The 11194-nt window shown below is 32.7% G+C and overlaps 1 protein-coding gene across 1 annotated transcript; it reads left to right on the forward strand.

Annotated features, from left to right (window-relative positions):
• Window positions 1-2614: 2614 nt before the first annotated feature.
• Window positions 2615-11187, forward strand: gpd1c (glycerol-3-phosphate dehydrogenase 1c). Its single transcript, XM_051136770.1, has 8 exons — window positions 2615-2745; window positions 3731-3908; window positions 6334-6474; window positions 6648-6786; window positions 6877-6989; window positions 8374-8607; window positions 10628-10734; window positions 10831-11187. Exons 1-8 carry the CDS (start codon window positions 2705-2707, stop codon window positions 10925-10927), a joined length of 1050 nt encoding a protein of 349 aa, XP_050992727.1. The 5' UTR covers window positions 2615-2704; the 3' UTR covers window positions 10928-11187.
• The last annotated feature ends 7 nt before the right edge of the window (window positions 11188-11194 follow it).

The raw sequence follows: 11194 nt of genomic DNA on the forward strand, positions 1-11194 counted from the left end.
TTCAGCATCATTACTCAAACTTCAGTGTCACATGATCCTTCAGAAATCATTCTGATATGCTGATTTAGTATGAATGTTGAAAACAGTTGTGCTGCATTTAAAATACTTTATTAATTAATAAAAATGAATACTTTTATTTAGAAAGGATGTTAAATTGATAAAAAGCGATAGTAAAAACTTCTATTTTTAGAAAAGATGTCAGTTTTTACTTAACGCTTTCTTTTTAACTTTTTATTCTTCAAAGAATCCTGAAAAAGGTATCACAGGTTCTGAAAAATTAAGCAGCACAATTGTTTCCAACATTGATCATTCTAATAATAAATCAGCATATTAGATGATTTCTGAAGGATCACGTGACACTGGAGTAATGGTGCTGAAAATTCAGCTTTGCATCACAGAAATAAATTACATTGTGAAGTATATTAAAATAGGAAGCTGTTATTTTACATTGCAATAATATTTCACAATTTTTCTGCTTTTTCTGTATTTTTGATCAAATAACTGCAGCCTTGATGAGCATAAGAATCTTCCTTAAAAACTCTTACTGATCCCAGACATCTGAAGGAGAGTGTGTATGTATATTTGACTGATGATTCTGAATAGCAGATTGGTGTAAGCAGCTGTTGAGTTGAATGACGTGATGATTTGGCTGTTCTGTGTGTTTGATGAGATGAAGGAGAGTTTGATATGCAGTGTGTGTTTTTAATGTAATATTCAGCTTTCATAATAAATTATTGCTGTTTCTCTGTCAGTCTGTTGATTGATCAGTATGAAGTACTGTTTTTTGTTCTTACTATTAACTAGACTGCTATTTATAGCTAACTGACCTACTTATCAGTGACTAACTAAACTAATCAGTTACAAACACCGACTGATCACCATAACTGTCGTTTACATTATTGAAGATAACAGCAAAACTTTTATTGTACATTATTGTTTATGTTGAGATAATTAATTATTAATATGTAGAATAATTAAATATTGCTGTTTTTTAATTACATATGTTGAATTTATTCTATTTTATTTAAGCGTCATTCAGCTGATTTTCAATAAAAGAGCACCTGCAGGTTTAACAACCTAAAACTTTCATTTAAAACATGATTTTTAATAATGCTGCTGATTTCACAGTGTATTTTCAGTCTCTTAAGGGAAATGTAGAATACTTGACTTCAGATGAAAGTCACTTCAGGATCTTTCCCTAGGATCTTTCTCAAAGGTCACATGGTGATAAAATGTGATTATTTTTATTTCCTTTGGTCTCTGAACCGATCTTTGTTTTGACAGCGCAGCAGAACGTGATGTGCGTAAATATACGTTATGAACATGTTTGTTGTCATTTAATGAAGGCAAAGACTCAAGATGATTAAAACCAGCCTTTATTCTTTCACATAAGAATTGAAACAAAGTCCATTGCTATTAAAGAACCAACAACAAACTTGCTTACATAATATTGTATTATAATTAAATGATCTGTAAGCAATTGACTGACTGAATGACAAATGAATGTTTGTTTTTAAACATAGTTTATATAGTCCTGATGCTTTTAAATGTGAAGCAGAACATTCTTTAGTCGTCTGTTTTCATCACACAGAATGCATTGGTCAAATTTTGCTGAATTATAATAATTTAATTCCACAAGAACATCAAAACCAGCAATCACATGACAAGAACTTCCCGTTGACTTCTGCTGTTTAACACTGAACATTTATCTGCATCTGTATCTTTTCACATTATATTATATTATATTATATTATATTATTATATAACATTATAACATTATTTAGTGCAGGGGTTTTCAATCTTTTAGATGCCACAGATCCCCAAATGTGATCATAATCATTTTAAAATGTATAATTTACACTGTGAAAATTCTTATTATAATCAAGTCTAAAATATTGATAAAATATTTAGTTTTATTTAAAATAAAAATAAAGTACAGTATTTATTTATTTAATCAAAATGTTATAATTGATTTTACTATAATTTGTATTTTTTTTCTTTGTTTTCATTTTTACTAATTAAATTGAATGCATTTTTGGATAATTCATTTGTTTCGTTCTTTTTGTATTAATTCATATATTTGTATTTATTCTTTTATAATTATTATAATTATATATAATACAACTATATAATATAATTATAATTGCAATAATAATATAATTTTTACTTTTCTTTTTTTTTTTTCACTTTTTCTCCAAACATTTTCGAGGACCCCCAGCAGTTCCTTGTGGCCCCCTGGAAAAACCCCTGATTTAGTGTGTTAATGAAGTTGTTTCCTCATAATGTGGCAGATTTTGGCTTTTGTCTGTAGTTGTGAGACATTTGGTGAAATCTGACACATGCATTTGACATTAATCTTGGATGTTTGATTTTATTCTTGATTTAAATCATTAAAATGAGCTGCTTGCAAGTATTATAATGCACGAATCATTACTTGAATTAAAACTATTTCAATTTATTTTATTATTACCAGTCTGTTTAATCTGTTGCATAAGACTAGAACACAGACGATTAGACACAAATAAACCAGGAATGTAGGAATAAAACAAATCCAGACCTGTTGAACCCAGACCTGCATTCTCTCTCTCTCTCTCTCTCTCTTTCTCTCTGGGTCTCTCTCTCTCTCTCTCTCTGTATGTCGGGGTGTGTCAGGAAGTAAAACTTCAGTCTCTCTCAGACTGATCATCAGACAACAACAAACGCGATGCCTGGCAAGAAAGTCTGCATTATTGGCTCAGGAAACTGGTGAGTTCCGTCTCAGATGTGTCTATGAACGCGACGCGTGTAAATGATTTAGCAGCTGTTCGCAGTTACTCACACTGAACGCGACGCGACGCAGCTGACGCGACGTCAGACCCGCGACGACTTTCATTTTTACCCGCGTCTGTCGAGACTTTCCATAGGTGTGTTTGTATACTGTCACAGAATCTACTGTAGTTTACTCTAATTCTCACTGATACCATACTTCGTTACTACTGTTTGCCATCGTAGTTCACCGCTGTATTTGCTTAAGAATAGCAGAATGTCCAATGCTTACCACAGTTTCTTTCCACACATTTACTGTAGTAAATCTGATTCTGAAGGTTCTCACAGTCTCACATCTAGTTATTCAATCAATCAACAGTTTGAATGTAATAACAATAACTGTATGTGTTTCCAGTGCTAACCCATATGCCAAAAACGTTTCCAAATATATTTTTTAAAAATATACAAAAATGGAATATATAAAGAGTTCATTTGCAAAAACAGATAACTGCATTTAAACATTCTCAAAAATCATGTGGGGTTTTTTTCATTGTGCATTTCAATTAATCTCAATCAAACGGCCGTTGTGTGTTGGTGCTGACAGCCTTGTGGGCAACAAACCAACATATTGCGCAATTACACTTTGGGTGTCCCGAGTTCGAATCCCGCCTCGTGGACCTTTTGCGATCCCATCCCCTTCTTACTCTTTCACTTGCTTCCTGTCATATCTCAACTGCCCTGTCACAAAAACTACAAAAAAACACTGCAGTTGGGTTATTTTAATTAGGCAAAAGAGTTTTTGCAAGTAAACTCTTCATATGTACTGTTTATATTGTGGACTTTAAAAATATATATATATATTTTTATATATATATATATATTTTAAAAGCATTTAAAATGTTACTTTGTGGTATGGGAAGTAAATGGTTCCTTGTTTTTTTTTTTTTTGTCTGTTGATGTGTTTATGTGTGTGTTTGTTTGTCAGGGGCTCTGCCATCGCTAAGATCATCGGACACAATGTGAAAGCATCAAACCGCTTCGATCCGATGGTGAAGATGTGGGTCTATGAGGAGATGATCGACGGACGCAAACTCACAGAGATCATCAACACTGATCACGAGAACGTCAAATATCTGCCCGGGCACAAACTGCCCAAAAATGTGGTGTGTGTTTCTCTTAATAGTACAGTGATGGGAACAGACCATAATACCGTGGTACTTTAATGGTACTCCAAGGTAATTCAAAGATCGTTCTACCTGTACCACCCCAGCAAACATTTTCAGAATGTTCTGGCAATGTTATAAACAAACATTCTTTCAGTAACATTAATAGAATGTTTAATAATGTTCTCAAAACATTATTTATGCAGCATTAATGTAACATTCTATAAATGTTACTGTATTTTCCAGTAAAAGTAATGTTTGCAAAATTGTGAAACGTAATGTCCCTTTACCATTCGTGTATCATTCGAGTTTTCACCTGAAATGTTTCAGTTGGATCTGTTTTTTTAAATGTTACTGCTTGTTTCAGAACATTGCGTAATGTTTGCAAAATGATAAATTGGAATGTTCTCTTAACATTCATATAACCAAAAAATAACATTCTTAAAACATTTGAAAAACAGGATGTTTTGAACATGCAGAGAACATTCAGAAATAATGTTTTTATTACCGTGAGAACATTAGCAAAATGTTTGTAGAACAATACTGCGGTGTCTTTGAGTAAGTGTTAGATGTGAGCTGGTTATCGGTAGGTTTGCACACACAGATTAAAGTGGTGAACTCTGCACAGATCACCTTTACACTCATCAACACGTTACTGCGGCAAAATTACACAACATTGTGAAGCAGATTAATAATGAATCATATGTAGGTAAAACAACCACTGAATAAGTGGGACAGAGGTCATGATGGGAAAGGAGAAATGAGCAAACACGAACTTGTGGTTTAGAAATCATAACACACAACTTTGGATCCCTAGTTAGAGGACACATCCTCAAACAGACTAGAGTTAAGGAAGAAATAATGAAAGAGTTGTAGCAATCATTCAGATAGATGTTAGAAATGCCTTTATCTACCTTCCCGTTTTATGAAAATAACCTGTTTACCCCTAATAACCAATATAACAAAATAAATTATAAGATACAAATTTAAATTTTGAAAAAAAGACCAAATTGTGAGACTATAAAGTAATATAAATGATATTATGTTCATAATTTTGAGATAAAAAGTAAAAATTGTGAAATGATGAAAAAATCTAAATTATGAAAAAAAATTAAAATTATGACATAAAAAGTCATGTTTATGGCATTAAAATGAGATAAAAATGCAGGATTATGAGATGTAAAGTTTTAGGAGAAAATTATGAGAAAGTCGAAGTTGTGATAAAACATTGATTATAACAGTTGAAATTAAAGATAAAATGTCAAAATTACCCCAAAAAATTGAAAATGTGAGATTAAAAAGTCTTATTTATGGCATTAAAAGTGTTAGTTATGAGATATAAAGTCATAATTCACAATTAACAAACAAAAAATCAATTATAACAGTTGAAATGATAAAAAAAAAGTCAAAATTATGACAAAAAAATGAAATTGTGAGATTATAAAGTCATAGTTGAAAATGTTGAAATGATGACAAAATCATGATTATGACAAAAAGTCAAGATTATGAGATAAAAACTCATGTTTATGGCATTAAAAATCATAATTTTGAGATAAAAGTGCATAATTATGAGGCAAAAAAGTCAAAATTGTGATTAAACATTGATTACAACAATTAAAATTCTAAGATAAAATATTAAAATTATGCCAAAAATATGTTATGAGATTAAAAAGCCAAAATAATATGATAAAAAGTTGGTGATAATTGAAATTATGAGATAAAGTGTTCAAAAAGAAGATTAAAAAGTCTTTTTATGGCATTAAAAATCCTAATTATGAAAAATAAAGTCATAATTCACAAAACTTTGTGTAATTATAGCAGTTGAAATTCTAAGATAAAAAGTCAAAATTATGACAAAAAGATGAAACTGAAAGATAAAAAGTCATGTTTATGGCATTAAAATAAATTGAATAAAAATGAAATTAAAAAGTCAAAATTGTGATGAAACATTGATTATAAATATTTAAATGTTGAGATAAAATGTTAAAATTATGCCAAAAAGAAGTTACTGTGAAATTAAAAAGCCAAAATGTAATAAAAAGTTGATGATAATTGAAATTATGAGATAAAACATCGAAAAAGAGAATTAAGGTCTTATTTATGGCATTAAAAGTGTTAATTATGAGATATAAAGTCATAATTCACAAAACTTTAAAATTACGAGACAAAAAGTCAACTATAATAGTCAAAATTCGGACAAAAAGACAACAATTGTGGGATTAGAAATTTAAAGTCATAATTATGAGATAAAAAATCATAGTCATGACCTTAAATGATAACAGAGAAAATGGTGAGTGTTGTCATAATTGCAGCAGAAACACTGGTTGAAATAATATGAGGGACGGTCCAATATTGTTCCATCAGTAAGTGCTGTCAGAGAACCGGAGAGCGGAATCAGGTGTTCAGATCACCTCTGTTTCCTCAGGTGGCTATTCCTGACGTCACAGAAGCCACGAGCGGAGCAGACTTCCTGGTCTTCGTCATTCCTCATCAGTTTATTGTGAAAATCTGTGACCAGATGAAGCCTCACGTCAAACCTGGAGCCATCGGGATCTCCCTCATTAAAGTACGAGCCGATCACCGTATCAATAGCTATGATATTTTAGTATTATTCATGTACTATTTAAATTATTCAAAATGTTTTGGCTGTTCAGGGACAGTTAAACATGCAACATAAAAACATTTATTTTACTCACAGTGTTTACAGTGGATTTTTTAGTCGATTCTGTGTGTGTTTAGGGTATCGATGAGGGTCCGGAAGGACTGACCCTGATCTCTGACATCATCAGATCCAAGCTGGAGATCGAGGTCAGTGTGCTGATGGGCGCCAACATCGCCAGCGAGGTGGCCGAAGAGAAGTTCTGCGAGACCACCATCGGTGTGTGTGACACCACTTCCTGTGAGAAACCTGCAGAGCGCTTGACCTCGTGTGTTTATGACTGTGTGTGTGTGTGTGTGTGTTTTTCAGGAGCCACTAATGAATCCAATGGCAAGATCTTTAAAGAGCTTCTGCAGACGCCCAACTTCCGCATCACTGTGGTGAAGGAGAGCGACACGGTGGAGCTGTGTGGAGCCCTCAAGGTACCTGAGATACACGTGTGTGTGTGTGTGTGTGTGTGAAAATACACGTGATGCTGTGGATGAGGAGGTTTCGACTCATTTATTCATATTACTGATGTCCTACAGAAGCTTTTCATAATTATGACCAAAAATAACATTTATGAGATAAATAGTCAATTATGGCTGTCAAAATTATGAGATAATCAGTCATAATTATGACAGAAAGTTGAAATTACGAGATAAAAAGTCTTAGTTATAAGATAAAAAGTTAATTATGAGATAAGAAGTCATAATTATGACATACAAATCTAAATTGAGCAAAAAGTCACAATAATGAGATAAAGAGTCAATTATGACAAATTATGAGATAAAAAGTATAATTATGACCAAAAAAATCAAAACGAAATAAAAAATGGGAGTTGACCTAAACAGTTAAAATTATGACATACAAATCAAAATTATGAGAAAAAATCTAAATTATGAGATAATCAGTCATGATTATGCCAGAAAGTTAAAATTATGAGATAAAAAATTATAATTATAACATAAAATGTCAATTATGAGATAAAAAGTCATAATTGTGACAAATTATGAGATAAAAATACAATTATAACAAAATATAAATTATAAATTAAAAAGCCATAATTCTACCATAAAAAGTAAAATTTATGAGATAAATAGTCATCAAGATAATCAGAGATTATGAGATAATTAAGACAGAAAGTTGAAATTATGAGATAAAAAGTCAATTATGAGATAAGAAGTCATAAAAAGTCAATTATAACAAATTATGAGATAAAAAATTCTAATTATAACAAAATATAAATTATGAGATAAAAAGTCATAATTATGACCAAAAAAAAAAAAAAGTTTTTTTTGTCGTAATTATTAATTGAAATGAAAATGGGAGTTGACCTAAATAGTTGAAATTATGAGATAAAAAAGTCATAATTATGAAAAAATTAATAATAATAATTTGGTCATAATTATTAATTGAGTTAACTTAAATAGTTATAATTATGAGATAAAAATCATAATTATAACAAAAAGTCAAAATTATAAGATGAAAAGTTGAAGCTATGATAAAAGCCATAATTATAACAAAAGACTTTTGAAGGTGTTCTGAAGTTAAAATGTATGATAGAAAAAGTCAAAATGATGAGATATAAAGTCATAATTCTGAGATAGAAACTTGCTGTTTTACAAGCTTATTATGACATTTATGTCATAGTTTTGAAAATGCAGAAGCACAGAAGGAATACAGTTTACACCAGTTGCTCAAGGGAGGACTAAATAAACACCAACATGCAATTTTCACGATCCCTCGTTTAATTTTTGTAATGAAACATTGTGCATGTAAATGTCTGACTGCATCTGAGCATCTGTTCTTGTGTGTGTGTTGCAGAATATCGTGGCGGTGGGCGCGGGTTTCTGTGACGGTCTGGGTTTCGGTGACAACACTAAAGCTGCCGTCATCCGGCTGGGGCTGATGGAGATGGTGGCCTTTTCCAAACTCTTCTGCAAGAGCGCCGTCAACTCCGCCACCTTCCTGGAGAGCTGCGGCGTCGCCGACCTCATCACCACCTGCTACGGCGGACGCAACCGACGCGTGGCCGAGGCCTTCGCCCGCTCACAGAAGGTCAGACTCAAACACCTGCATCACATCAGTAACTTGCTAATCATGCTAGTGACATGTTAATTATGCTAACAACATGCTAGCAACTTGCTAATCATGCTAGTAACATGCTGGCAATTGCTAATCGTGCTAGTAACATATTAATCATGCTAACAACATGCTTACAACATACTAGTAAATCGATAATCATGCTAGAAATATTCTAGTAACTTGTCAATCATGTTAACATGCTAGTAACTTGCTAACCATGCTAGAAACATGCAAACATGCTAATAACTTGCTAATAATGTTAGCAATATGCTAGTAACTTGTTAGTCATGATAAAAACATGCTAACAACATGCTAGTAACATGTTAATTATGCTAGTAACATGCTAATCATGCTAGAAACACGCTACCAACAGGCAGTGACTTGCAAGTCATGCTAAAGACAAACTAGCAACATGCTAGTCATGCCAGAAACATGCTAGCGAATGCTAATCATGTTAGAAACAAACTAGCAATATGCTAGTAACAAGTTAATCATGTTAAAAACATGCACGCAACATACTCATAATTAGACACATGCTAGCAACATGCTAGTAACTTGATAATCATGCTAGAAACATGCTGACATGCTAATAACTTGTTAATAATGTTAGCAGTATGCTAGTAACTTGTTAGTCATGATAAAAACACATGCTAACATACAACATGCTAGTGACATGCTAATTATGCTAGTAACATGCTAATCGTGCTAGAAATATGCTAGCAAAATGCTATTCATGCTAGTAACAAACTAGCAATATGCTAGTAACATGCTAATCATTATAAAAACATGCAAGCAACATGTAAGTGACTTGCAATTCTTGATAGAAACATACAAGCAACATGTTAGTAACATGCTAATCATGCTAGCAACATGCTAGTAACATACTCATAATATTAGACAAATGCTAGCAACATGCTAGTAACTTGATAATCATGCTGGAAACATGCTAGCAACATGTGAATGACTTGCTAATCATGCTAGAAACATGCTGACATGCTAATAACTTGCTAATAACGTTAGCAATGTGCTAGTAACTTGTTAGTCATGATAAAAACATGCTAACAACATGCTAGTAACATGTTAATTATGCTAGTAACATGCTTATCATGCTAGAAATATGCTAGCAACATGCAAGTGACTTACAAGTGATGCTAGAAACAAATTAACAACATGCTAGTCATGCCAGAAATATGCTAGCAAAATGCTATTCATGCTATTAACAAACTAGCAATATGCTAGTAACATGCTAATCATTATAAAAACATGCAAGCAACATGTAAGTGACTTGCAATTCTTGATAGAAACATACAAGCAACATTCTAGTAACATGCTAATCATGCTAGCAACATGCTAGTAACATACTCAAAATTAGACACATGCTAGCAACATGCAAGTGACTTGCAAGTCATGCTGAAAACATACTAGCAAAATGCTAATCATGCTAGAAACAAGCTAGCAACATGCTAGTAATATGCTAATCATGCTAGTAACTTACTAAGCATGCTAAAAAACATGCTAGCATCATACTAGTAACATGCTAATCATGCTCAAAAACATGTTAGCAACTTGCTGGTTTTGCTACCAACATGCTACCAAAATTAACATGCTAGAAAAATAGTTAGAAATATGTTAACTACATGATAATCATGCTAGCAACATATGAATCATCTAATCGATCTATATAAAGTTTAAAACTTCAAGCTTTTACAGCTGCTTTAAACCTAAGGTTTGTCTTGACGAACTTGTTTATTTAGTTTTAATTTATATTTGTTTTATTTAATTTTATTTACCTTTAAATTGCTGTTTTTATACTAAGAATTTTAATTCAAACATCTCTAGAGATCAATGAGATGAAATGCAGTTTCATGACTCTGGCCACTAGATGGAGCAAATGACCTGGAAAATTTGGAAGCAAAACTGTAACATTAAGCCAGTGTGTGTGATTGGAATGTGATCGCTGTGTTATTTAATGGTCATTTCTGTTTTGTAACAGTCGATAGCGGAGCTGGAAGCTGAGATGTTGAATGGTCAGAAGCTGCAGGGTCCTCAGACGTCTGCAGAGGTTTACAAGATCCTCCAGAAGAAGAACATGGTGGAAAAGTGAGTCCGAGTGACATCATCGTGACATCATGATCGTGACATCATCAGTACGTGTGTGTCTGACGTCTGTGTGTGTGTGTGTGTGTGTGTGTGCAGGTTTCCTCTGTTCGTCTCCGTGTATCAGATCTGTTTTGAGGGGCGGCAGGTGAAGGACTTCATCAATTGCCTTCAGAACCATCCAGAACACATGTGAGCAGAGCACAGCAGAGCGAACCGATCCAATACGATCAGTAACGCACACACTACCATTAGCCTGAAACTACTGAGCTTCATTCACACTCCACAGCTTACTAAAAGGGAATTATGAGTCTAGTACGATGAGAGTATTTGTGTAATTTCTAACTCAGGACTGTATCGCTGGTAAACGCACATCTGCAACATTTTATATTTGGAGTTTTGACTACAAGTGTCTTACAGAAAAGTATTATGTAATACTTTATAACACAATCAATAAAAGCCA

This window comes from Labeo rohita, chromosome 19 (genome assembly GCF_022985175.1).
Source record: "Labeo rohita strain BAU-BD-2019 chromosome 19, IGBB_LRoh.1.0, whole genome shotgun sequence".
Lineage (NCBI taxonomy): Eukaryota > Metazoa > Chordata > Actinopteri > Cypriniformes > Cyprinidae > Labeo > Labeo rohita.

Excerpts from the sequence above, each read along its gene's own strand:
- gpd1c (XM_051136770.1), top strand. The coding sequence starts at position 2,705 with ATGCCTGGCAAGAAAGTCTGCATTATTGGCTCAGGAAACTG. Across the intron at positions 6,990-8,373 it reads AGCTGTGTGGAGCCCTCAAG|AATATCGTGGCGGTGGGCGC; the intron begins GTACCTGAGATA and ends TGTGTGTTGCAG. Across the intron at positions 8,608-10,627 it reads CCTTCGCCCGCTCACAGAAG|TCGATAGCGGAGCTGGAAGC; the intron begins GTCAGACTCAAA and ends GTTTTGTAACAG.